Source organism: Lampetra fluviatilis, chromosome 20 (genome assembly GCF_964198595.1).
Source record: "Lampetra fluviatilis chromosome 20, kcLamFluv1.1, whole genome shotgun sequence".
NCBI classification, from domain to species: domain Eukaryota; kingdom Metazoa; phylum Chordata; class Hyperoartia; order Petromyzontiformes; family Petromyzontidae; genus Lampetra; species Lampetra fluviatilis.
In genome coordinates this window covers 132,426-159,574 of record NC_136294.1, presented here as the reverse complement: position 1 = coordinate 159,574, position 27,149 = coordinate 132,426, and the positions used below count along the sequence as shown (strand labels likewise).

Genomic DNA, 27,149 nt, shown 5'->3' with positions numbered 1-27,149 from the left:
GTGTAATCGCCGTGTCGGCTCGCCCCCGCCGTGAGGAGCGGTCCGGGCGCAGACTGCAATGCCCGGTCGCCACGGCAACCGCGAGGCCGCGTGGAGTCGGACGTCATGACGCACAGTCGTAACGTCATGACGCACAGTCGCAACGTCATGACGCACAGTCGTAACGTCATGACGGACTGAGTCGTGACGTCACGACGCACGGGGAAATCACGTGGTGCGTCATGGCGGCCCCCTGAGTAACATTGAGACAGCGCGTTGACGGTGAGGCACAATCACCTGAACATCCTTCCTGTCACTACAATCATCACCGCCGCCGTCGTCATGACTACCACCATCATCACTGTCACAATCATCACCGCCGTCGTCATGACCACCACCGTGGTCACTGTCACGATATTCACCATCACCGTCGTAACCATCATCAACGTGAAAATCAACATCAGCATTGATGAACATCATCAGCGTCACCAACATCAACTCCGTCAGCGTTGATTATTTTAATGCGCTTGTTTACCCAAGAGGCTCAATTTGAGACGAGTGTTTCCAAGTTTTTGCAGCAGGGTGCGATGTTGCTGCTGTATGTGATCCCAATTGAGTAATTTGCTGGTGGTTTCTCAGCATTGGGATGTTTGGCCAATAGCAGTTGCATTGTGTGTTGGCTCTTTCTTTAGCTATGGGAGGACCCGGGAGTAAATCCGTGCAGAACAGGGGGATACCATATAAGCTCAACACACGCACTCATTCACGCTCAGCAGGGGGTAACATACAAACTACACAGTCACCCAGCCCACGATCTAACCCAGGGGGTAACATACAAACTACACAGTCACCCAGCCCACGATCTAACCCAGGGGGTAGCATACAAACTACACAGTCACCCAGCCCTTGATCTAACCCAGGGGGTAACATACAAACTACACAGTCACCCAGCCCGCGATCTAACCCAGGGGGTAGCATACAAACTACACAGTCACCCAGCCCGCGGTCTAACCCAGGGCTTACTGCTGGGAGGCACCTCAAGTGTCACCGTCCTGCCGCACCCGAAACGTAAACAATAACATCGACAGAAATGTCAACAACATCACCATCAGCGTGACTCATAACATGAAAATCATCGTTACATCCACATCCCAATCAACAATTCAACATCCTCGTCAACTTCAACAACATCAAAATAAACATCACCACCATCATCAATGTGAACATCATGGACATCACCATCAACGTGAACGTCACCCCAAGCCCCCGTGGGTCTCGCTTGCCCACGACGTCTCACAGTGAGCGCGGTCGAGTCGCGGTGTCCGCTGGGATAGGGGATGGGGGGTGCGCGCTCTGGGGGGGCCCGTGTTGGGGTTAATTGGTTCACGATGGGGGTTAATGAGCCGCACGTGCGGACTCCCCCCCCCGCCCCGAGCCCCTCCCGGCGCCTCGCGGTGTAAAGTTGCGGAAAATGACAATGATTGCAGCACAGGGGAGGGGAGATGGGGGGGGGGCAGAGTTACCGGGGTCTGGGAAGGGGACCCCCCACGACGCCTCCCCCACCCACCCACCCTGGGGCTCAGGAGCCCGTGGACTGCTTGTGGATACCGTCTGATAGATTTAGTACTGCATTGACATTGTGCAATGCGTGTGTATACTGTCAATGACACTATGCATTGCTTATGTATACGGTACTGTCTTACACGATAGTACGTTATACTGTCAATGGCACGGTATTATACTTGTATATACCGTCAGTGACCGTTATGATTCGGGCTGCTGAAATTGGTTATTCCGCGATACCGGTAACTCCATGAAAAAAAGGTTTCGGCTTACCGCAAGTATAGCGACGTCTGGAGCAACGAACACGCCGCGTCAAGCTGTTAGACTGATCAATGAAAGGAGCCACCATCCATGGTGGTGGTGGTGGAGTGGTCGCACACTGGACTCGCGCTCCACGGGGTGGTAGTTGGTTCGATTTCATCTCCCGGGGTGGGATTTGAAGGTTTTTTTCAACTTTAACTGAGAAACACGGACGACCAGCGCATTCATTTCTCGCATTCCACTGGAATCGGTTACTGGTTTCTGATATTCGTAACTGGTAACCTATTCTGAAAACGTTTACCGTAGCCCTAGCACTGGCTATGGGAGGCTGTCAAGCGTAGAGCGTTGTGCACAAAGGGGAATTGTCGAATTTACGTCTGACTTTTGGAACATGACACAGGAATTTGAGGCACGTTTAAACTGCCATGGTTGGTTGGCCTGTGTAGTCGGTAAATTGAGAGAAGGTTGCAAGCAAGGTATTTGTAAATGTCCAAAAGATAAACTAAGACAAATGACAACACCTTGAGCAATTCCCATTCCTGTAAACTTGAATTTCCAAACAGAAAAAAATCAGTGAGGCACTTTATGCAGCCTGTCTCAGGGTGAGTGTAGTGAGGGGTGATGGCTGAGGTGTCTGAGAGAGGAGGGGGTGATGGGTGAGGTGTCTGAGAGTGGAGGGGGAGTGGGGGGGGAGTGGATGAGGTGTCTGAGAGTGGAGGGGGAGTGGGGGGGGAGTGGGTGAGGTGTCTTGAGAGTGGAGGGGGAGTGGGGGGTAGTGGGTGAGGTGTCTGAGAGTGGAGGGGGAGTGGGGGGGGGAGTGGGTGAGGTGTCTGAGAGTGGAGGGGGGAGTGGGGGGCGGAGTGGGTGAGGTGTCTGAGAGAGGGGGGGGGAGTGGGGGGGGAGTGGGTGAGATGTCTGAGAGAAGAGGGGGGGTGATGGGTGAGGTGTCTGAGAGTGGACGGGGAGTGGGGGGGGAGTGGGTGAGGTGTCTGAGAGAGGGGGGGAGTGGGGGGGAGTGGGTGAGGTGTCTGAGAGTGGAGGGGGGAGTGGGGGGGGAGTGGGTGAGGTGTCTGAGAGAGGGGGGGGAGTGGGGGGGTAGTGGGTGAGGTGTCTGAGAGTGGAGGGGGAGTGGGGGGGTAGTGGGTGAGGTGTCTGAGAGTGGAGGGGGAGTGGGGGGGGAGTGGGTGAGGTGTCTGAGAGTGGAGGGGGAGTGGGGGGGTAGTGGGTGAGGTGTCTGAGAGTGGAGGGGGAGTGGGGGGGGGGAGTGGGTGAGGTGTCTGAGAGTGGAGGGGGGAGTGGGGGGCGGAGTGGGTGAGGTGTCTGAGAGAGGGGGGGGGAGTGGGGGGGGAGTGGGTGAGATGTCTGAGAGAAGAGGGGGGGTGATGGGTGAGGTGTCTGAGAGTGGGGGGGGAGTGGGTGAGGTGTCTGAGAGAGGGGGGGAGTGGGGGGGAGTGGGTGAGGTGTCTGAGAGTGGAGGGGGAGTAAGGGGGGGAGTGGGTGAGGTGTCTGAGAGTGGAGGGGGAGTGGGGGGGTAGTGGGTGAGGTGTCTGAGAGTGGAGGGGGAGTGGGGGGGGGAGTGGGTGAGGTGTCTGAGAGTGGAGGGGGGAGTGGGGGGCGGAGTGGGTGAGGTGTCTGAGAGAGGGGGGGGGGGAGTGGGGGGGGAGTGGGTGAGATGTCTGAGAGAAGAGGGGGGGTGATGGGTGAGGTGTCTGAGAGTGGACGGGGAGTGGGGGGGAAGTGGGTGAGGTGTCTGAGAGTGGAGGGGGAGTGGGGGGGGAGTGGGTGAGGTGTCTGAGAGTGGAGGGGGAGTGGGGGGGGGGAGTGGGTGAGGTGTCTGAGAGGGGGGGGGAGTGGGTGAGGTGTCTGAGAGAGGGGGGGAGTGGGTGAGGTGTCTGAGAGTGGGGGGGGAGTGGGGGGGGAGTGGGTGAGATGTCTGAGAGAAGAGGGGGGGTGATGGGTGAGGTGTCTGAGAGTGGACGGGGAGTGGGGGGGGGAGTGGGTGAGGTGTCTGAGAGAGGGGGGGAGTGGGGGGGAGTGGGTGAGGTGCTGAGAGTGGAGGGGGAGTGGGGGGGGAGTGGGTGAGGTGTCTGAGAGTGGAGGGGGAGTGGGGGGGGGGAGTGGGTGAGGTGTCTGAGAGGGGGGGGGAGTGGGTGAGGTGTCTGAGAGAGGGGGGGAGTGGGTGAGGTGTCTGAGAGTGGGGGGGGAGTGGGGGGGGAGTGGGTGAGGTGTCTGAGAGAGGAGGGGGAGTGGGGGGGGGGTGAGGTGTCTGAGAGTGGAGGGGGGAGTGGGGGGGGAGTGGGTGAGGTGTCTGAGAGAGGGGGGGAGTGGGGGGGAGTGGGTGAGGTGTCTGAGAGTGGAGGGGGAGTGGGGGGGGAGTGGGTGAGGTGTCTGAGAGTGGAGGGGGAGTGGGGGGGGGGAGTGGGTGAGGTGTCTGAGAGGGGGGGGGAGTGGGTGAGGTGTCTGAGAGAGGGGGGGAGTGGGTGAGGTGTCTGAGAGTGGGGGGGGAGTGGGGGGGGAGTGGGTGAGGTGTCTGAGAGAGGAGGGGGAGTGGGGGGGGGGTGAGGTGTCTGAGAGTGGAGGGGGGAGTGGGGGGGGAGTGGGTGAGGTGTCTGAGAGAGGGGGGGGAGTGGGGGGGTAGTGGGTGAGGTGTCTGAGAGTGGAGGGGGGAGTGGGGGGGGAGTGGGTGAGGTGTCTGAGAGTGGAGGGGGAGTGGGGGGGTAGTGGGTGAGGTGTCTGAGAGTGGAGGGGGGAGTGGGGGGGGAGTGGGTGAGGTGTCTGAGAGAGGGGGGGAGTGGGGGGGGAGTGGGTGAGGTGTCTGAGAGTGGAGGGGGAGTGGGGGGGTAGTGGGTGAGGTGTCTGAGAGTGGAGGGGGAGTGGGGGGGGAGTGGGTGAGGTGTCTGAGAGTGGAGGGGGAGTGGAGGGGGGAGTGGGTGAGGTGTCTGAGAGAGGGGGGGAGTGGGGGGGAGTGGGTGAGGTGTCTGAGAGTGGAGGGGGAGTGGGGGGGGGGTAGTGGGTGAGGTGTCTGAGAGTGGAGGGGGAGTGGGGGGGGAGTGGGTAAGGTGTCTGAGAGAGGGGGGGGGGGAGTGGGGGGGGAGTGGGTGAGGTGTCTGAGAGTGGAGGGGGAGTGGGGGGGGGGGTAGTGGGTGAGGTGTCTGAGAGTGGAGGGGGAGTGGGGGGGGAGTGGGTGAGGTGTCTGAGAGTGGAGGGGGGAGTGGGGGGGGGAGTGGGTGAGGTGTCTGAGAGAGGGGGGGGAGTGGGGGGGGGGTGGGTGAGGTGTCTGAGAGAGGGGTGGGGGGAGTGGGGGGGGAGTGGGTGAGGTGTTTGAGAGAAGAGGGGGGGAGTGGGTGAGGTGTCTGAGAGTGGAGGGGGAGTGGGGGGGTAGTGGGTGAGGTGTCTGAGAGTGGAGGGGGAGTGGGGGGGGAGTGGGTGAGGTGTCTGAGAGTGGAGGGGGAGTGGGGGGGGGAGTGGGTGAGGTGTCTGAGAGAGGGGGGGAGTGGGGGGGAGTGGGTGAGGTGTCTGAGAGTGGAGGGGGAGTGGGGGGGGGGGGTAGTGGGTGAGGTGTCTGAGAGTGGAGGGGGGAGTGGGGGGGGGGAGTGGGTGAGGTGTCTGAGAGAGGGGGGGGAGTGGGGGGGGGTGGGTGAGGTGTCTGAGAGAGGGGGGGGGGAGTGGGGGGGGAGTGGGTGAGGTGTTTGAGAGAAGAGGGGGGGAGTGGGTGAGGTGTCTGAGAGTGGAGGGGGAGTGGGGGGGTAGTGGGTGAGGTGTCTGAGAGTGGAGGGGGAGTGGGGGGGGAGTGGGTGAGGTGTCTGAGAGTGGAGGGGGAGTGGGGGGGGGAGTGGGTGAGGTGTCTGAGAGAGGGGGGGAGTGGGGGGGAGTGGGTGAGGTGTCTGAGAGTGGAGGGGGAGTGGGGGGGGTAGTGGGTGAGGTGTCTGAGAGTGGAGGGGGAGTGGGGGGGGGGGGTAGTGGGTGAGGTGTCTGAGAGTGGAGGGGGAGTGGGGGGGGGGAGTAGGTGAGGTGTCTGAGAGTGGGGGGGGGGGGAGTGGGTGAGGTGTCTGAGAGAGGAGGGGGAGTGGGGGGGGGTGAGGTGTCTGAGAGTGGGGGGGGTGATGGGTGAGGTGTCTGAGAGTGGAGGGGGGAGTGGGGGGGGAGTGGGTGAGGTGTCTGAGAGAGGGGGGGGAGTGGGGGGGTAGTGGGTGAGGTGTCTGAGAGTGGAGGGGGAGTGGGGGGGTAGTGGGTGAGGTGTCTGAGAGTGGAGGGGGAGTGGGGGGGGAGTGGGTGAGGTGTCTGAGAGTGGAGGGGGGAGTGGGGGGGGGAGTGGGTGAGGTGTCTGAGAGTGGAGGGGGAGTGGGGGGGGAGTGGGTGAGGTGTCTGAGAGTGGAGGGGGGAGTGGGGGGGGGAGTGGGTGAGGTGTCTGAGAGTGGAGGGGGGAGTGGGGGGGGGAGTGGGTGAGGTGTCTGAGAGAGGGGGGGGGGGAGTGGGGGGGGAGTGGGTGAGGTGTCTGAGAGAAGAGGGGGAGTGGGGGGGGGTAGTGGGTGAGGTGTCTGAGAGAGGGGGGGGGGAGTGGGGGGGGAGTGGGTGAGGTGTCTGAGAGAGGGGGGGGAGTGGGGGGGGGGTGAGGTGTCTGAGAGTAGAGGGGGAGTGGGGGGGGGTAGTGGGTGAGGTGTCTGAGAGTGGAGGGGGAGTGGGGGGGGGGAGTAGGTGAGGTGTCTGAGAGTGGGGGGGGGAGTGGGTGAGGTGTCTGAGAGAGGGGGGGGAGTGGGGGGGGAGTGGGTGAGGTGTCTGAGAGGAGTGAGTGATGATGGGGTAAGTCGTCTGAAGAGGAAGTGGCAGAGGGATGAGTGGATGAGGAATCTGAGAGCAGAGCAAGTGTTGAGTGAGGAATCTGTAAGAGGGGTAAGTTGGTGAGTAGTCTGTAAAAGGCAAATGGTGAGTGGTTGTTGCGTCCATTTGAGGAGCTGGCGGTGAGCGAACTTGTCCCATCACCGCCACTGCTCCTGGCTGCACCGTTGCCACAAGTGGCCAAATAATCAGACGCTTGGTTCATTCTGTGGCTCTTTAAGAATTAAGATAATTTGTGCTCAAACGCAACCCGCTATTTCTGCGTAGTTACACCATTTGTCCCATTACCCCGAGGCCAATGCTGGGTTCGGGTAAAACGCTGCCACACAACCCCATGAACCCCATGAACCGACGGTGCCCGAGAGCCCCAGAAGGGACCCGCGTGGCACGAGGCGTGGACGATGGTGCGGTGTTGTTTATTAAACAACACGAGCATCGAAGTTATGATAGTTAATAAGTGAACGCGTTCTTTTAATTTATTGAGCAAGGGTATTGTTGTAAGAGCTTTGGAAAAGAGGTGACAATGGGAGGGAATTCAAAAGTGGACCACTGCGTGGGAAAAAGCAGAAATCAAAGTGTTGTGACCTGCAGTGTTTGTGAGTGGTTGGGTGAGTGGGGGAGTGTGTAAGTAGTTAAGTGAGTAGGTGGGTGGGTGGGTTTTTCTGTGACCTGCAATGTGATGGGTTAACGCAGTCTGGATGAGATGAAACCGTCAGGGAATCTGTTTGTTTAGCCAGTGAGAATTCGGTGGAGTCAGCGAGTGAAGTTAACGGAACAGTAACCATGTTTGTAGCTCTAAAAGAGTGCAAAGGAGGCGACTACCAGTGAGCGAGTGACTGCAGTGATGAATCAGTGAGTGTTGGGCCATCAATCAATGACTGCTGCTTCATTCTGTGAGGTTGGACCTGGTGCTGCACCCCAGATATGATCACAACCCATGCAGGAATCGTGTGACCCCCACGGGCTCCCTATATCACTCTCATCGCACTGCACTGCTCCGCGTTGGCACGTGCTCCTCCGCGTGCTCCTCCGCGTGCTCCTCCGCGTGCTCCTCCGCGTGCTCCTCCGCGTGCTCCTCCGCGTGCTCCTCCGCGTGCTCCTCCGCGTGCTCCTCCGCGTGCTCCTCCGCGTGCTCCTCCGCGTGCTCCTCCGCGTGCTCCTCCGCGTGCTCCTCCGCGTGCTCCTCCGCGTGCTCCTCCGCGTGCTCCTCCGCGTGCTCCTCCGCGTGCTCCTCCGCGTGCTCCTCCGCGTGCTCCTCCGCGTGCTCCTCCGCGTGCTCCTCCGCGTGCTCCTCCGCGTGCTCCTCCGCGTGCTCCTCCGCGTGCTCCTCCGCGTGCTCCTCCGCGTGCTCCTCCGCGTGCTCCTCCGCGTGCTCCTCCGCGTGCTCCTCCGCGTGCTCCTCCGCGTGCTCCTCCGCGTGCTCCTCCGCGTGCTCCTCCGCGTGCTCCTCCGCGTGCTCCTCCGCGTGCTCCTCCGCGTGCTCCTCCGCGTGCTCCTCCGCGTGCTCCTCCGCGTGCTCCTCCGCGTGCTCCTCCGCGTGCTCCTCCGCGTGCTCCTCCGCGTGCTCCTCCGCGTGCTTCTCCGCGTGCTCCTCCACGTGCTCCTCCGCGTGCTCCTCCGCGTGCTCCTCCGCGTGCTCCTCCGCGTGCTTCTCCGCGTGCTCCTCCACGTGCTCCTCCGCGTGCTCCTCCGCGTGCTCCTCCGCGTGCCGCCACACTTCATCCCCGACTGCCGCGGGTCGATGACAGTGGCCCCCCACCCCGAGCTGGGGGAGGTGCCCCCCCGCCCGCTCTCAGCCCGTGATTACCGTCCTGTAATTCCTGTGCAGGTGAAATCTTGAGCCCATTATGCCCATGTTTCCATTAGCTGCGTGCGTGTGTGCGTGTACGATTTTGTTCGCAGCAAATAACTGGTTTCATCAGCTGTGCTTCCGAAAAAAATATTTTTGAGTTTTAAAATGAACTGCAGACCCCGCGGGTGGCTCTGCTCCCCCATGCCCCCCATTACCTGGTTTGGACAATTGCCTGTGTGGTGTGTGTGCGCATGTGTGTTTCTGCATGTGTGCCTGCCAGTCATCACAGACAATCAACCCATAATGCCTGAGTCTGTCCTGTGACCTTCTGCCAGCAGTGATAGTCTTCCACACTTGACACGACGGCCTTAAAGTACACCTAGCATGGCACAAGCACTGTAGTGACGTCACTACCACTTAGTGGCGAATGGAGGCTGTTGTGCATGTGTTTGTCTTATGTGAGTGCATGTATGTACTTTCCCAAACAGTCTGTTGGCTGCTACAAAAGAAGGAAAGGTTTTAACCTTTCTGGAAATATTACAGGAGGTGTTAAGATGTTCAAACATGAAATGGACACCTAATGCAAGGCATCAAATCTGCATTAACCACACATTCTTGTGGTAAAAATATGCAAACAAATATGCTTTGATAATGTATGTTTTGTCCTTGAAACTGAATGGTCTACACCAGCCTCCTTTATGGCTTTGTTTCACCGGTACTATAGACCAATGAACGGCAAAATGTGAAAAGAGCACAAGGACGATGCATTCATAGCTCGGGTTAAGCAGTTTTATCTTTGTGACCCCTTTTTGAGCATGTGCGTGTGTGCTTGCGCGTGTCACGACTGCGCGTGTCACGACTGCGCGTGTGTGCTTGCGCGTGTGTGCTTGCGCGTGTCACGACTGCGCGTGTCACGACTGCGCGTGTCACGACTGCGCGTGTCACGACTGCGCGTGTGTGCTTGCGCGTGTGTGCTTGCGCGTGTGTGCTTGCGTGTATCACGACTGTGCGTGTCACGACTGCGCGTGTGTGCTTGCGCGTGTGTGCTTGCGTGTATCACGACTGTGCGTGTCACGACTGTGCGTGTGTGCTTGCGCGTGTGTGCTTGCGCGTGTGTGCTTGCGTGTATCACGACTGTGCGTGTCACGACTGTGCGTGTGTGCTTGCGCGTGTGTGCTTGCGCGTGTGTGCTTGCGCGTGTGTGCTTGCGCGTGTGTGCTTGCGCGTGTGTGCTTGCGCGTGTGTGCTTGCGTGTATCACGACTGTGCGTGTCACGACTGTGCGTGTGTGCTTGCGCGTGTGTGCTTGCGCGTGTGTGCTTGCGCGTGTGTGCTTGCGCGTGTGTGCTTGCGCGTGTGTGCTTGCGCGTGTGTGCTTGCGTGTATCACGACTGTGCGTGTCACGACTGTGCGTGTGTGCTTGCGCGTGTCACGACTGTGCGTGTGTGCTTGCGCGTGTGTGCTTGCGTGTATCACGACTGTGCGTGTCACGACTGCGCGTGTGTGCTTGCGCGTGTCACGACTGCGCGTGTCACGGGTGGCGAAGTGAGGCTGCGTGTCGTTTTGCACAAGGGGTGGCGGCGGCCGCCCCCCAATGTGGAAGCGATTGAGCGAGTCACCCAGCCATCAGCCTCAACCGCACTTAGCCGCGCCAATCTGAACTGCGCCACACCGGGCGGATGTGGAGTGTTGGGCAGGCCAAAAGCCCCAATACGCCAAGTGGCCAGTAACAAGCTGCACTGTCAAAATTGCAATCGATAAGATTTATGAACATGTTTCTTTAATTGAGCGAGGTTATTAATGTAAGAGCTTGGGGAACAGACTATGACGATGGGAGGAGGGAATTCCACAGTGCAGCAGTGCGAGGGAAGGAGCAGATAGAGGCGACCTGCAGTGTGATGAGTGTGTTGTTGTAGTGTGGTGGTATTTGAACATAGTGTGGATGAGATGCAACAGTCTGGTTGTCCACGTCCTCAAAATTGGTGGAGAAATCAACGAGTGAAGTTCACGGGAACGGTAACCATTATGGTGGTAGCGATAGAGGAGCTCGTGGCGGTGGGTGGGTGAATGAGTGGTTGGGTCGGTAGGTGAGCGAAAGCGTGATAACATTGGTGATGTTTGTGTACAGGCAGGAGCATTGCTGTCCTTAGCATCGGGGGAGTTGAGCGATCTGCATGGCGACCACGATGCGTCACGTGACACGTCTGGTCCGGCTCGTCACAGCAAGCAGGAGTGGGGCCTGGCGGCCTGCGCTCGAGCCTGCCTCGCCTAAGTGGCCTCCAGGGGCCATGTGCGGGTTTCCCGGGGTTGCAGAGCGATGGATGTCCACCAAGAAGAGCAAAGGTGGGGGTGATGGTGATGGCATGGAAGGGGTGGAGAGGGGGCGACGTGAGTTTGTGTGATACCATCGTGTGGTTTGTGTGTGCCTCCAGCAAAAAGTTACATCGGGTGGCAGTGGTGGAGCTAGGGGGAGTTGTTGAGGGAGCGTGTCGGTGTGTGTGGGTGTGTGGGGAGCGGTAGTGTCGTGGCTACCATGCGACGCAATGAACCTTTCTACCCGACTTCGATTTCCGCTCACGGCCAACACCAATGACGATGATCTAAATCGGTCCTGTGCCTCCCCTAGATCGACTCGGCCTCAAATGAGTACCTGGTGCAGTGTGTCAACATTGGCAATGAGACAAAGTTGGCCAGGCGTGGTGCTGGCCACACCACCCCCTCGTGTACCTTTTTCGGCCTTCATAGGCGCTACTCGCTAATCGCACTTGCCCCAACAGTCTATTCATGCTATATTGGGGATCTTTGTCTTTGGGTGAGTGTGGTGAGCGAGTGAGTGAATGAGTGAGCGTATGCGTGTTGGTGAATGATTGAGTGAGCGAGCGTGTGTGTGTGTGCCCCTAGCAAAGGCTAAGTCGGGTGGTGGAGGTGGAGCGGCGAGGGTGAGCATGCCGCCCGAGCTGGTGGACAACGTGATCGACCTTGAAGGCGTGCGCGGGGAGATGGACGCCGCCCTCGCCTCACTCCGTGAAGACCTCCTCAAGGGCGTGTCGTTGCGCACCGCCCCAGGTGCCACACTCACCCTCCCACCCGCCTAATCACTCATAACAAACTCACCCATCCGCCCGCTCACTCGTAACTCACCCGCTCACCCAGCCACTTACTGCGTATCTCCGTGTCTGCTTGTTCATGTCTTTGTGTCTGCGTGTCTGCGTGTCTGCGTGTCTCCGTGTCTCCGTGTCTCCGTGTCTGGCTTTAATTGGGAGGTAAATTAGACGCACATGTGCACAGTGCCCGTGTCTGCGCTGCCCGCGCCGCGCCACTTGGCACGCGTTTGCGTCGTTAATTAATGCTTAATTGCTGCGGTTATGCGGAGGGACATGGCTACGTGCGTATGTGTTTGGACGTGCGAGCGTGTGCGTGTGTCCGCTGTGAGTGTTCGTGTGCCCGCTGTGCATGTGTGCGTGTGTCTGTGTTCACCAACAGCTGCCTGTCAAAGGCTATACGGAGAATCTTCGTCTTTGTTGCGTGTCGTATTGTACTGTGCGTGTGCTTGGATGTGCTGCGAGCATGGGAGCCTTGCATAGTGTGCTGCGCTGGTTTATTGGCGTGTCGCATGCGTGTGCAGTGTGTCTGCCTCGTGCGTGCGTGGCACCACCGCGGCCGCTGCGCTCCCCGTTGGCGCTGCGCTGCGGCTGCGCTGCCGCGCGGTGTCTGTTACCTCCCTCTGGCTTTCCTGTCGCGCGCTGAAATCTTAACCTCATTTCCTCACGAGGAAATTCATCACTTCCACACCCCCCCCCCACCCCCCCGAGGGTGGAGGTGGTGGTGGTGGCCTCTCTGCCTGGATGTGCGCTGCGTGCGCACGTGTGTGTGTGTGGAATGGTGGCTCAGTGGTTGTCGCACTGCGCTACAAATCCAGTGAGCTGAGTTTGGCGTCGGTGGCGAGCGATGTTGGAACCAGTCCTAGTTTGAAGTAGTTTTAAATGAGTACCTGGCGCGGTGTGTAAACATTATCATTGGGGAGACAAAGGTGGCCAGGTGTGGTACTGGCCACCCAACCCCCTCAGAGGTGCACCGTGCTGGCCTTCAGAGGTGCTTGCTAATAACAGTTACCTCGACATTGTGTGCAGCCTCTGCAGGGGATCTTGATATGACCGATTTGTGTGTGCGAGTGTGTGCGAGTGTGTGCGAGTGTGTGCGAGTGTGTGCGAGTGTGTGCGAGTGTGTGCGAGTGTGTGCGAGTGTGTGCGATAGTGCAGCGGTTAATGCGCTGTGCTACGAATCTGACGACCCAGGTTCAGTTCCCGCTCACGGTCAACACCAGTGACGATTATCTGAACCGGTCCTGGGCCTCCCCTAGGTCGACTCAGCCTCAAATGAGTAGGTGCAGTGTGTAAACATTGTCACTGGGGAGACAAAGGCGGTCGGGCGTGGTGCTTGCCACCCACCCCCTCGTGCTGTCGGCCTTCATCGGTGCTCACTAACAGCACTTGCCTCAAACGTCTACTCAAGGCTATATGGGTGAGTGTGTTTAAGCATGTGAGTGTGTGTGAGTGAGCGTGTGTGAGTGAGCGAGCGTGCGTGCGTGCATGCGTGTGTGAGTGAGCGTGCGTGCGTGTGAGTGTTTGCTTGCGTGTGTGTGTGAGTGTGCCGAATCAAGGGCGGTAATCACAGCCCGGCACGCGAACGGATCGCTACACAGCCACCCGGCGCTCTCACTCCTCATCCTCCTCCTCCTCGCACGCAGCGCGCTCCCCCTCATCACTCCACTTTATAGAAACCAAAAGTCCCCGCCCCCGTTGTGTGACACGGTAATTGTAGTGGAGGCCGTCGCTTTGTCTCCACAGCTCGGTTTTGCCGTCTGAGCCCAAGGCATTTCCACCGACTCAAGCTCCGAACGATCCTCTCTCCCTCCCTCTCTCCCGCGCTGACCCTTCCACCTCCTCCCGCTCGCGTACGCACGCTCGCGCCCGGACGAGCGCGCGTACGCTTGCTCTCGCTGGTGGGAGCGTGCGTACCCGCTCGCGTACACGATGATTATCAGAATTAATCATTTTTAGTTGTGGTATTGGCGCCATCATCGTTCTTGTAGCGCCAAGCTCTCATCGCGACGGAAGGGGCTGCTGTGTTCCAGACACAGCCACAATCGATTCGCAGCAGGGGCCGGTGGTATTGGCATGCGAGATCCCGGTTGGGTTGTGTGTACACATGGGGATGGTGTGCGCACACCAGGTGCAACCGTCAGTGCCCAGGCCACCACCGCTGAGGCCTCGGTTCGGATCCGGGTTTCAGCTGCAAGTTTGGCGATGCAGTTGATGCATACTCTCACATAGACTTGCACAGTGATCCGTATATTTACATAGAGGCCTGCAGAATCACAGAAAGACCCCGAGACTCACACCAACTGAGCCGTGATTAAACTGGGTATTCAAGTACAGTTGCAAGTTGATGGTCTCAGCCCGGTCGCCAATGATTGCACAAAAAAACCCATCATGTGAAATTTGTTTTCGTTAAATTGGCTGAATTCCATCTTTTATTGTTTACATACCAGGTTGAGTGCCATTGCTGTCATTGGCAGGGCAGGAGAGAATTGTTGCCCTGTACTTAGAGGTTTCTCTGTGATGTCCACATCCGCAGGCCGTTCCTTAACACAGGGCGGTGGCACTGCTCGGCGTGCGATGCGAGCAAAGCTCACGGTGGCCGTGCCCCGTATCACCTGATGCTCACTGGTGGTGGCGTGGTACAAAAATAGTACAGCCACAACTCGGCACCGTCCCCACCCAGCACCCTCCCCACCCAGCACCCTCCCCACCCACACCCTCCCCACCCAGCACCCTCCCCACCCACACCGTCCCCACCCAGCACCCTCCCCACCCAGCACCCTCCCCACCCACACCCTCCCCACCCAGCACCGTCCCCACCCAGCACCCTCCCCACCCACACCGTCTCCACCCAGCACCCTCCCCACCCAGCACCGTCTCCACCCAGCACCCTCCCCACCCACACCGTCCCCACCCAGCACCCTCCCCACCCACACCGTCCCCACCCAGCACCCTCCCCACCCAGCACCCTCCCCACCCAGCACCGTCTCCACCCAGCACCCTCCCCACCCACACGTCCCCACCCAGCACCCTCCCCACCCACACCGTTCCCACCCAGCACCCTCCCCACCCACACCGTCCCCACCCACACCCTCCCCACCCAGCACCCTCCCCACCCAGCACCGTCTCCACCCAGCAGCCTCCCCACCCAGCACCGTCCCCACCCAGCAGCGTCCCCACCCAGCACCGTCCCCACCCAGCAGCGTCCCCACCCAGCACCGTTTCCACCCAGCACCGTCTCCACCCAGCAGCGTCCCCACCCAGCAGCGTCCCCACCCAGCAGCGTCCCCACCCACACCCTCCCCACCCAGCACCCTCCCCACCCACACCCTCCCCACCCAGCACCCTCCCCACCCAGCACCGTCTCCACCCAGCACCCTCCCCACCCAGCACCGTCCCCACCCAGCAGCGTCCCCACCCAGCACCGTCCCCACCCAGCACCGTCCCCACCCAGCAGCGTCCCCACCCAGCACCGTCTCCACCCAGCACCGTCTCCACCCAGCAGCGTCTCCACCCAGCAGCGTCCCCACCCAGCACCCTCCCCACCCAGCACCCTCCCCACCCAGCACCGTCTCCACCCAGCACCCTCCCCACCCAGCACCGTCTCCACCCAGCACCCTCCCCACCCAGCACCGTCCCCACCCAGCAGCGTCCCCACCCAGCACTGTCCCCACCCAGCACCGTCTCCACCCAGCACCCTCCCCACCCAGCACCGTCCCCACCCAGCAGCGTCCCCACCCAGCACCCTCCCCACCCAGCACCGTCCCCACCCAGCAGCGTCCCCACCCAGCAGCGTCCCCACCCAGCACCGTCTCCACCCAGCACCGTCCCCACCCAGCACCGTCCCCACCCAGCACCCTCCCCACCCAGCACCCTCCCCACCCAGCTGCGTCCCCACCCAGCACCCTCCCCACCCACACCGTCTCCACCCAGCACCCTCCCCACCCAGCACCGTCTCCACCCAGCACCGTCTCCACCCAGCACCCTCCCCACCCAGCACCCTCCCCACCCACACCGTCCCCACCCAGCACCCTCCCCACCCACACCGTCCCCACCCAGCACCCTCCCCACCCAGCACCCTCCCCACCCAGCACCCTCCCCACCCAGCACCCTCCCCACCCAGCACCGTCCCCACCCAGCACCCTCCCCACCCAGCACCCTCCCCACCCAGCACCCTCCCCACCCAGCACCGTCCCCACCCAGCACCCTCCCCACCCAGCACCCTCCCCACCCAGCACCGTCTCCACCCAGCACCCTCCCCACCCACACCGTCTCCACCCAGCACCCTCCCCACCCAGCACCCTCCCCACCCAGCACCGTCTCCACCCAGCACCCTCCCCACCCACACCGTCCCCACCCAGCACCCTCCCCACCCAGCACCCTCCCCACCCAGCACCGTCTCCACCCAGCACCCTCCCCACCCAGCACCGTCTCCACCCAGCACCCTCCCCACCCAGCACCGTCCCCACCCAGCACCCTCCCCATCCAGCACCCTCCCCACCCAGCACCCTCCCCACCCAGCACCCTCCCCACCCACACCGTCCCCACCCAGCACCCTCCCCACCCAGCACCCTCCCCACCCACACCGTCCCCACCCAGCACCCTCCCCACCCAGCACCGTCCCCACCCTGCACCGTCCCCACCCAGCACCCTCCCCACCCACACCGTCCCCACCCAGCACCCTCCCCACCCACACCGTTCCCACCCAGCACCCTCCCCACCCAGCACCGTCTCCACCCAGCACCCTCCCCACCCAGCACCGTCTCCACCCAGCACCCTCCCCACCCAGCACCGTCTCCACCCTGCACCGTCCCCACCCACCACCCTCCCCACCCACACCGTCCCCACCCAGCACCCACCCCACCCACACCGTCCCCACCCAGCACCCTCCCCACCCACACCGTCCCCACCCAGCACCCTCCCCACCCACACCGTCCCCACCCAGCACCCTCCCCACCCAGCACCGTCTCCACCCAGCACCCTCCCCACCCACATCGTCCCCACCCAGCACCCTCCCCACCCACACCCTCCCCACCCAGTACCCTCCCCACCCAGCACCGTCTCCACCCAGCACCCTCCCCACCCAGCACCGTCTCCACCCAGCACCGTCTCCACCCAGCACCCTCCCCACCCAGCACCGTCTCCACCCAGCACCGTCTCCACCCAGCACCCTCCCCACCCACACCGTTCCCACCCAGCACCCTCCCCACCCACACCGTCCCCACCCACACCCTCCCCACCCAGCACCCTCCCCACCCAGCACCATCTCCACCCAGCACCCTCCCCACCCAGCAGGGTCCCCACCCAGCACCGTCCCCACCCAGCACCGTCTCCACCCAGCACCCTCCCCACCCAGCACCGTCTCCACCCAGCACCCTCCCCACCCAGCACCCTCCCCACCCACACCGTCCCCACCCAGCACCCTCCCCACCCAGCACCCTCCCCACCCAGCACCCTCCCCACCCAGCACCGTCTCCACCCAGCACCCTCCCCACCCAGCACCGTCTCCACCCAGCACCCTCCCCACCCAGCTCCGTCTCCACCCAGCACCCTCCCCACCCAGCACCGTCTCCACCCAGCACCCTCCCCACCCACACCGTCCCCACCCAGCACCGTCCCCACCCAGCAGCGTCCCCACCCAGCACCGTCCCCACCCAGCAGGGTCCCCACCCTGCACCCTCCCCACCCAGCACCGTCCCCACCCAGCACCGTCCCCACCCAGCACCCTCCCCACCCACACCGTCCCCACCCAGCACCGTCCCCACCCAGCAGCGTCCCCACCCAGCACCGTCCCCACCCAGCAGGGTCCCCACCCAGCACCCTCCCCACCCAGCACCGTCCCCACCCAGCACCGTCTCCACCCAGCACCGTCCCCACCCAGCACCGTCCCCACCCAGCAGCGTCCCCACCCAGCACCGTCCCCACCCAGCAGGGTCCCCACCCAGCACCGTCCCCACCCAGCACCGTCCCCACCCAGCACCGTCCCCACCCAGCACCGTCCCCACCCAGCACCGTCCCCACCCAGCACCGTCCCCACCCAGCACCGTCCCCACCCAGCACCCTCCCCACCCAGCACCGTCCCCACCCAGCAGCGTCCCCACCCAGCACCGTCCCCACCCAGCACCGTCCCCACCCAGCACCGTCCCCACCCAGCACCCTCCCCACCCAGCACCCTCCCCACCCAGCACCGTCCCCACCCAGCACCCTCCCCACCCAGCACCGTCCTCACCCAGCAGCGTCCCCACCCAGCACCGTCCCCACCCAGCAGGGTCCCCACCCTGCACCCTCCCCACCCAGCACCCTCCCCACCCAGCACCGTCCCCACCCAGCACCATCCCCACCCAGCACCGTCCCCACCCAGCATCGTCCCCACCCTGCACCCTCCCCACCCAGCACCCTCCCCACCCAGCACCGTCCCCACCCAGCACCCTCCCCACCCAGCACCCTCCCCACCCAGCACCCTCCCCACCCAGCACCGTCCACACCCAGCAGCGTCCCCACCCAGCACCATCCCCACCCAGCACCGTCCCCACCCAGCACCGTCCCCACCCAGCACCCTCCCCACCCAGCACCGTCCCCACCCAGCAGCGTCCCCACCCAGCACCATCCCCACCCAGCACCGTCCCCACCCAGCACCATCCCCACCCAGCACCGTCCCCACCCAGCATCATCCCCACCCAGCACCGTCCCCACCCAGCACCGTCCCCACCCAGCACCGTCCCCACCCAGCACCGTCCCCACCCAGCACCGTCCCCACCCAGCAGCGTCCCCACCCAGCACCGTCCCCACCCAGCAGGGTCCCCACCCTGCACCCTCCCCACCCAGCACCCTCCCCACCCAGCACCCTCCCCACCCAGCACCGTCCCCACCCAGCAGCGTCCCCACCCAGCACCGTCCCCACCCAGCACCGTCCCCACCCAGCACCGTCCCCACCCAGCACCGTCCCCACCCAGCAGCGTCCCCACCCAGCACCGTCCCCACCCAGCAGGGTCCCCACCCTGCACCCTCCCCACCCAGCACCCTCCCCACCCAGCACCCTCCCCACCCAGCACCGTCCCCACCCAGCACCGTCCCCACCCAGCAGCGTCCCCACCCAGCACCGTCCCCACCCAGCAGGGTCCCCACCCTGCACCCTCCCCACCCAGCACCGTCCCCACCCAGCACCCTCCCCACCCAGCACCGTCCCCACCCAGCAGCGTCCCCACCCAGCACCCTCCCCACCCAGCACCCTCCCCACCCAGCACCGTCCCCACCCAGCACCGTCCCCACCCAGCAGCGTCCCCACCCAGCACCGTCCCCACCCAGCAGGGTCCCCACCCTGCACCCTCCCCACCCAGCACCGTCCCCACCCAGCAGCGTCCCCACCCAGCACCGTCCCCACCCAGCAGGGTCCCCACCCAGCACCCTCCCCACCCAGCACCGTCCCCACCCAGCACCGTCCCCACCCTGCACCGTCCCCACCCAGCACCGTCCCCACCCAGCACCGTCCCCACCCAGCACCGTCCCCACCCAGGACCGTCCCCACCCAGCACCGTCCCCACCCAGCACCCTCCCCACCCAGCACCGTCCCCACCCAGCACCCTCCCCACCCAGCACCGTCCCCACCCAGCACCCTCCCCACCCAGCACCGTCTCCACCCAGCACCGTCCCCACCCAGCACCGTCCCCACCCAGCACCGTCCCCACCCAGCACCGTCCCCACCCAGCACCCTCCCCACCCAGCACCGTCCCCACCCAGCACCCTCCCCACCCAGCACCGTCCCCACCCAGCACCCTCCCCACCCAGCACCGTCCCCACCCAGCACCCTCCCCACCCAGCACCGTCCCCACCCAGCACCGTCCCCACCCAGCAGCGTCCCCACCCAGCACCATCCCCACCCAGCACCGTCCCCACCCAGCACCGTCCCCACCCAGCACCCTCCCCACCCAGCACCGTCCCCACCCAGCAGCGTCCCCACCCAGCACCATCCCCACCCAGCACCGTCCCCACCCAGCACCATCCCCACCCAGCACCGTCCCCACCCAGCATCATCCCCACCCAGCACCGTCCCCACCCAGCACCGTCCCCACCCAGCACCGTCCCCACCCAGCACCGTCCCCACCCAGCACCGTCCCCACCCAGCACCGTCCCCACCCAGCAGCGTCCCCACCCAGCACCGTCCCCACCCAGCAGGGTCCCCACCCTGCACCCTCCCCACCCAGCACCCTCCCCACCCAGCACCCTCCCCACCCAGCACTGTCCCCACCCAGCAGCGTCCCCACCCAGCACCGTCCCCACCCAGCACCGTCCCCACCCAGCACCGTCCCCACCCAGCAGCGTCCCCACCCAGCACCGTCCCCACCCAGCAGGGTCCCCACCCTGCACCCTCCCCACCCAGCACCCTCCCCACCCAGCACCCTCCCCACCCAGCACCGTCCCCACCCAGCACCGTCCCCACCCAGCAGCGTCCCCACCCAGCACCGTCCCCACCCAGCAGGGTCCCCACCCTGCACCCTCCCCACCCAGCACCGTCCCCACCCAGCACCCTCCCCACCCAGCACCGTCCCCACCCAGCAGCGTCCCCACCCAGCACCCTCCCCACCCAGCACCCTCCCCACCCAGCACCGTCCCCACCCAGCACCGTCCCCACCCAGCAGCGTCCCCACCCAGCACCGTCCCCACCCAGCAGGGTCCCCACCCTGCACCCTCCCCACCCAGCACCGTCCCCACCCAGCAGCGTCCCCACCCAGCACCGTCCCCACCCAGCAGGGTCCCCACCCAGCACCCTCCCCACCCAGCACCCTCCCCACCCAGCACCGTCCCCACCCAGCACCGTCCCCACCCTGCACCGTCCCCACCCAGCACCGTCCCCACCCAGCACCGTCCCCACCCAGCACCGTCCCCACCCAGGACCGTCCCCACCCAGCACCGTCCCCACCCAGCACCCTCCCCACCCAGCACCGTCCCCACCCAGCACCCTCCCCACCCAGCACCGTCCCCACCCAGCACCCTCCCCACCCAGCACCGTCCCCACCCAGCACCCTCCCCACCCAGCACCGTCCCCACCCAGCACCGTCCCCACCCAGCACCGTCCCCACCCAGCACCGTCCCCACCCAGCACCCTCCCCACCCAGCACCGTCCCCACCCAGCACCCTCCCCACCCAGCACCGTCCCCACCCAGCACCCTCCCCACCCAGCACCGTCCCCACCCAGCACCCTCCCCACCCAGCACCGTCCCCACCCAGCACCGTCCCCACCCAGCACCGTCCCCACCCAGCACCGTCCCCACCCAGCACCCTCCCCACCCAGCACCGTCCCCACCCAGCACCCTCCCCACCCAGCACCGTCCCCACCCAGCACCCTCCCCACCCAGCACCGTCCCCACCCAGCACCCTCCCCACCCAGCACCGTCCCCACCCAGCACCGTCCCCACCCAGCACCGTCCCCACCCAGCACCGTCCCCACCCTGCACAGGCTGAAATGGGGGTATGGGGGGGGGGATATGGGGGTGGGGGATGGGGGTGGGGGTGGGCGGCAGTGTCTGGCCGCTGCTGCGGCCGCCGCTGCGTTGACGCGGAGCACCTGGGCTGGTGTGGAGTGCGGCGTTTATTTGTGTGAGCAGCCCTGGGGGCTCGTGGTGAGTGTTGGTGAGGGGTGATGGTGGGTGATGGTATGTGTGTGGTGAGCAATGGCACACGGTGGTGAGTGAGGGTGGTGGGTGATGGTGTGAGATGGGAGATGGTGTATGATGATGTGTGTTTGGGTGATGGTGAGCGATGATGGTGATGATGATATGTGAGTGATAGTTAGGACTTAATTGCAGCTGGGTCTGTCTGGGTCAGTGACCCAGATAATAGTTCTGCATCCAGCACACCACATCCACTATATCTCCCCTCGCTATAACCGTGGCTACGACTAAGTCACGTGCCACCCACTCCAGTCTACCAGCCACCCTGAACATATTCGGTGAGAAACTAAGCTCTGCGTGTAGTGGTGAGAGATCGTGAGTATCCTGTGCCCTCACCAGGCGCGCTGGACCACATTGCCGTGGTGACCGCAGAGGGCAGAGTTCCGCTCAAGCAGATCGGTCATGTGACTGTGCGCTCACCCAGCCTGCTCGTGGTCAACATGGCTGCCTGCCCACAGGTGTGTACATGAGGTGTGTGTACGTGTGTGTACTCGTGGGGTGTGCGTGTACTCGGGGTGTGTGTACACGGGGGGCGTTTGTGTGTGTGGTTACATGTGCATGACTGTGATGTTTACATATGTGGTGTGTACATGGGGAGTGTAATTGTATACATGTGGCGTTTGTTTTTGCCAATGGTGTGTGACAGGGTTAGTGGGGTGTGTGATATGACCCTGTGTGTGGTGTGTGTACCTGGGAGGTGTGTACCTTGGGAGGTGTTTACACGTGTGCTGTATTCACTTGTGTGGTGTGTAAATGTGCGTGTGTATAAATTGGATGTGTACCTGGGGTGTGCGCACGGGATGTGTACACTTGCATCATCATCACTCACGGTCTGTGTGAGTGAGGCATCGTCACTCACTGCCACGTGCCAGTCCTCTATAAAGTCCCCTTTGCTGCGACGTGGGCTGCGGGGAGGGGGGCTGTGTCTAGACACGGTGAGCAGGTATCCCCTTGGGGAGGGGGCACTCTCCGTGAACCCCTTCCTCACCCCCTCTCTGCCCCACCCCCACCACGCTTCCGCACTCTGAGATGCCCGGTAATTTTCTACCAATTTGTGTGCTGTAACACAGCGTGCGCGTGTGTGTGGTGCGTGTGTGTGCTCGCGTGTGTGCGTGCTTGTGTGTGCTAGCGCGTGTGTGTGCAAGTGTGATTGTGTGTGCGTGTGTGTGTGCCTGTGTGTGTGTGCGTGCGTGTGTATTTTTCAGTGTGATTGTGTGTGTGTGTGTGCGTGCATGTGTATTTTTCAGTGTGATTGTGTGTGTGTATTTTTCAGTGTGATTGTGTGTGTGTGTGTGCGTGCATGTGTATTTTTCAGTGTGAATGTGTGTGTGTATTTTTCAGTGTGATTGTGTGTGTGTATTTTTCAGTGTGATTGTGTGTGTGTGTGTGCGTGCATCTGTATTTTTCAGTGTGAATGTGTGTGTGTATTTTTCAGTGTGATTGTGTATTCCCACGTTTAAGTGCGCGTATGCACGCGCATGTGCGTATACATGCATAGCAGTGAGCGGTGGCACAGTGCTTAGTGCACTGCACTTCAACCCAGCAACCCGAGTTTGATTCCCACTCACGACCATCATCACTGACAAATATCTGGACCAGTTATGGGCCTCCCCTAGGTCGACTCAGCCTCCAATGAGCACGTGGTGCGATGTGTAAACATAATCACTGGAGAGACGAATGTGGCTGGGTGTGGTGCTGGCCACATCAACACCTCGTGCACCGTGCCGGCCTTAATAGACGCTGTTCGCTAACAGCACTTGCCTCAAGAGTCTCCGTGCACGGCTTGAAGAAGTTTGAGTGAAACGTCGTCGAGCGTCGGTGTTGACTTGCGTCGTGAGACGTCTCGAGCCACCATCTGTGGGGCACAGCAGGAGCCTTATTGGTCGGCGTTTGATGAATACACAGGCCACGTACAAGTATTGTCTGTGTGAACGTGACAGTCGTGTCAGGTGGTGGAGGATTAATGGTAATAATTGTCACAAAACTACGATCTCGTGACCGAATCCAAACACAAATACGGATTGTAAACGGGTGATCTTTGTCTTTGTGTGTGAGCGCGTTCATGTTGTGTGTGCGTGAGTACACGTATTCGAGTGTGTGTCCTTGTGTGTGTTATGAGTAATCATGCGAATGTGCGTGCGCGTGCGTGTCTAGTGAGCGCACAAGTGTGCGCGTGTGTTTGTGTTGTGAGTAATGGTGTAAGTGTGCGAGCGGGTGTGTAAGCGTGCGAGCGGGTGTGTATTTGTGTTGGGGCTGTGTATGCGTGTCGCGTGACTGTGCTCGCGCGTGTTTGTTGGAGTTAGCCTTGGAGTCGTGGGGGCCGTGTGCCGATGATGGATGTAGTGGCTGGTGGGTGGCGGGCGGGGGGGCGGGCAGTGGGAGTCAGTGACTCCCAAAGCAATTCAGGGGAGTCATGGGTTAAGGGGAGCAAGGGGATGAATGGAGAGGTGCCCAACCTTGTGAGTGAAAGCCAGAGCAGCGTTGTGATCGCACTTTCATCTTCACCCAACTGAGGTCCCTGTGCTGCTGTCCCTGTGCTGCTGCCCCTGTGCTGCTGCGCCTGTGCTGCTGCCCATGTGCTGCTGCCCCGGTGTTGCAGGCAACGGAAGCCGCTGTGCAGGCGATCCGCACAAGTGGCATGAACCTTAACCCGGAAGTGGATGGCGACATTATCCGTGTGCCAGTGCCCAAGTGAGTGTCCATGCTGGGATGGGTTGAATGCATTAGTGAATGGGTGGTTGAATGAGTTGAGGGGTGAGTGTCTGTGTTTTGGGGGTGAGCGTGTGTTAGGCTGTTGGTGTGTTGGACTGTGAGTGTGCGCGTGTGCAAAGTGGTTAGCGCACTCCGCTTTGAACTTGACTAGTCTGATTCACGCTCGCGGCCAACATTGGTGGCCAATATCTGAACTGGTCCTTGGCCTTCATCTTAAATAAGTATTTGGTGCGGTGTATAAACTTCAGCATTGGGGAGACAAGTGGCTGGGGGTGGTGCTGACCAGCCAGCCCCTCGTGTGCCATGCCAGCCCTTAAAAGTTGCTCAGTACCGGCATTTGCCCCAACAGCCTGTTAGAGGCCGTACAGGGGGTGTGAATGCGTCAGGGCCATTCTACGTCCGTAGGAGTCGTGGCGGTCGTGTGGAGCGAGTGTGCGGGCAGTGCTCCCCGGTAACCTGCGGCCCCCTGTGCCTCCCAGGGTGACGCGCGAGCATCGTGAGAACCTGGCGCGTGTGGCCAAGCAGCTGGGCACGCGCTGCAAGGACGCACTGCGCTCCGTGCGGAACGCGGCCGTGACTCGCGCGCGTCGAGCACGTGATTCTGTCTCCGACGACGTCATCCGGCTCGTCGAGAAGCAGGTGGGGCCGGTGGGGCCGGAGGGGCCGGAGGGGCCGGAGGGGCCGGAGGGGCCGGAGGGGCTCTCGGGAGTTTCATGTAGTGGATTTTAGGAACATTTAGAATGATTGAATTGTGTAATAGTTTCACACGTCTTCGTGCCAACGCAAGTGATGTCACCTGTGACGCCACTTTTGGTGGAAAAAGTGCGGATGTGACACCACGTGAGTGACGTCACTTCCGGCACGTCTTATTTTTGGCTCAACCCAGACAAATGTCTTTTTGGATCGTCTGGAATTTCCTGTCTAGATCTTGAATTTCCATATTTTTCATAATCTAAAAATTGGGCCTAGATAGGAAATTTCGTACTCTCCGTGTGCCCCTAATTCCACCTCTCCCCACGTGCCAACATCTCCCCGTGCATCCCCAATATACCACCCGTGGCCCTACACATGCCCTCCCATGCCTCTGTTCCCCGCGCGTCCCTTTGCGCCCCCTCCGACCCCCTTCGTCCCCCCGTACCCCCTCATGCCTCCGGCCCCAGCGTGCGTGTGAAACAGTTCTCCCTCCCCGGGTCTGTAAACCATCTGCCTTGGCTGCCCCCCCCGCCCGCCCCCACCCCCGTGCCACGGAGCGACGGCCGCTCTGCCCGTAATTGTAAACCCGAGGAAGGAAATGTTTAAGTTTGAAAAACAATAGCGGCGTTTTGGGCCTCTCGGGCGAGCGAGCGAGCGGGGGTGTGAGAGGGGACGGGGGGCGGGGCACCCTGTTTGGGTTTTGAACGCACGCACATGCTGCCCCCGCCTCGCACGGACCCCCCGGGCCTTGCGCCCGTGGGCAGCGCCGGGGAAAGGGCAGAGGCAGTGGAAGGGGCAGCGGATGGAGAAGGGGCCAATGGCGTCGATTGGCTCGCCGCTGGTGTGGCCCAACATGGGTCAGTGCCTCGGTGCAGCGACATCATCGTTGCCATCACCATCACGACTAGCATCATAATCACCAAAGGTCCCCTGTATAGTCGACACAGGTTGTTCGGGCAAGTGCTGTTAGTGAGCCCCTATCAAGTCTGGCACGACTTAAAGTGGGTGGCCAGAACCATACCCAGCCGCCTTTGTCTCCCTAGTGGCAATGTTTAAACATTGCATCAAGTACTCCTTTGAGGCTGAATCGACCTTGTGGAGGCCCAGGACTGGTTCAAAGAACCGTCCCTGTTATTGGCCGTAAGCGGGATTCAAACTCAGGTTGTCAGGTTCATAGCACAGTGCGCTAACCACTGGACCACCACTCATCACCATTATCACTAGCATTGTCCTCAACATCGCTACCATCTTCACTATCACCATCATCGCCACCACCTTCACTGTCGTCACCACCATCATTGTCATCGCTGTCATCATTATCAGAATTGTCACATTGGGTTTGTGGATTTTATGGCATCCAGCCCTAGCCTTAACCTCATGCCCCATTTGATCCCCACCACCCCCAGATTCAGCAGATGGCGGACGAGACGAGCGACGAGGTGGATCGGCTTGTCGTCGCAAAAACCAAGGAGTTGCTGGGCTGAGCCACGTGGGGAGGGGGGCCGCTCATGCCTCCACCCCGGAGTGGAACGGGGGAGGGCAGGGGCCCTCCAGCCTGAGTCTACATGGCAAGACCTCTTACGTCGGGGCCCCCTGTAGCCTGCGCTCCCACGGCAGGGCCGGGGACCCCACAAACTAATCTTTCCTATGGACTTGCTCCAGGTGTGCCCCCCACTGCCCGTGTGCCAAGATTTTATTTGCCAGGACTCTACTAGTGTGCGTGCGCGTGTACGAGTGTGTGTGCGCGCACGTGTGCGTGCGTGTGCGTCTGCCCCCTGGGCCGTGTAACCGGAGTGCCTCGTGTGGTGACGGCTCGGAACGGAATCTTGCCGTCACCGCGCGTGGCGCTCGGCACGTGCCATGCGGAGACGGAGCCGTGTTTGGATTAATCAGGGCGGAATGCGGCGCGGGGAGACGTTTGCTCACCTGGTGAGCGCATGAGCCCCGTGCCTCCACATGGGGCCGAGGTTCCACCATGCTCACCCTGCGCGTGCAGCGCCGCGTGCACCACGCTACGAATCCAGCGATTTGTATTTGATCGCTGCACATGGCCAACGTCAGTGGTGGATGTCTGAACCGAGCCTCTACTAAGTAGACTTAAATGCGTATCTAGGGCAGGGTATAAACATCAGCACTGAGGACGTAAATGCGGCCAGGGGTGGTGTTGATCACACCACCCCCTCGTGCGCTGTGCCAGTCTTCATAGGTCCTTGTTAATTAGAACTTGCCCCAACAGTATGGTCGGGCTATAAGGGAGATCTTTGCAATTGTATAATTGTGGGTGTATGCCCACACTGTGTACACGTCTAGCACAAACACACATACACACGGTGCACACCACACAATGCAGGAGGGAGTTCGTGTGTGTATGATTGTGTGCGTGCGCGCTCAGCGTGGAGGTCTCGGAGTGGGCACCATTTCTATTTTTACTCGGACTTCCCGTACCCCCCCCCCCCCAGCCTTGACGTGACGTCACCCAAGGTTAATTAGCGGCGCTAATTGCTCTAAATGTGGACTCGAGATATAAATACCGCGAGCATGTGAA

The 27,149-nt window shown here is 62.2% G+C and overlaps 1 protein-coding gene across 1 annotated transcript; it reads left to right on the top strand.

Moving 5' to 3' along the window:
* The first annotated feature begins 162 nt into the window (after positions 1 to 162).
* On the top strand, positions 163 to 27,149 carry MRRF (mitochondrial ribosome recycling factor). Its single transcript, XM_078865228.1, has 7 exons — positions 163 to 261; positions 10,559 to 10,773; positions 11,332 to 11,496; positions 21,539 to 21,657; positions 23,799 to 23,890; positions 24,391 to 24,550; positions 26,011 to 27,149. Exons 2-7 carry the CDS (start codon positions 10,605 to 10,607, stop codon positions 26,086 to 26,088), a joined length of 783 nt encoding a protein of 260 aa, XP_078721354.1. The 5' UTR covers positions 163 to 261; positions 10,559 to 10,604; the 3' UTR covers positions 26,089 to 27,149.

Excerpts from the sequence above, each read along its gene's own strand:
- MRRF (XM_078865228.1), top strand. The coding sequence starts at position 10,605 with ATGGCGACCACGATGCGTCACGTGACACGTCTGGTCCGGCTCGTCACA. Across the intron at positions 10,774-11,331 it reads GTCCACCAAGAAGAGCAAAG|CAAAGGCTAAGTCGGGTGGT; the intron begins GTGGGGGTGATG and ends GTGTGCCCCTAG. Across the intron at positions 11,497-21,538 it reads GTCGTTGCGCACCGCCCCAG|GCGCGCTGGACCACATTGCC; the intron begins GTGCCACACTCA and ends TGCCCTCACCAG.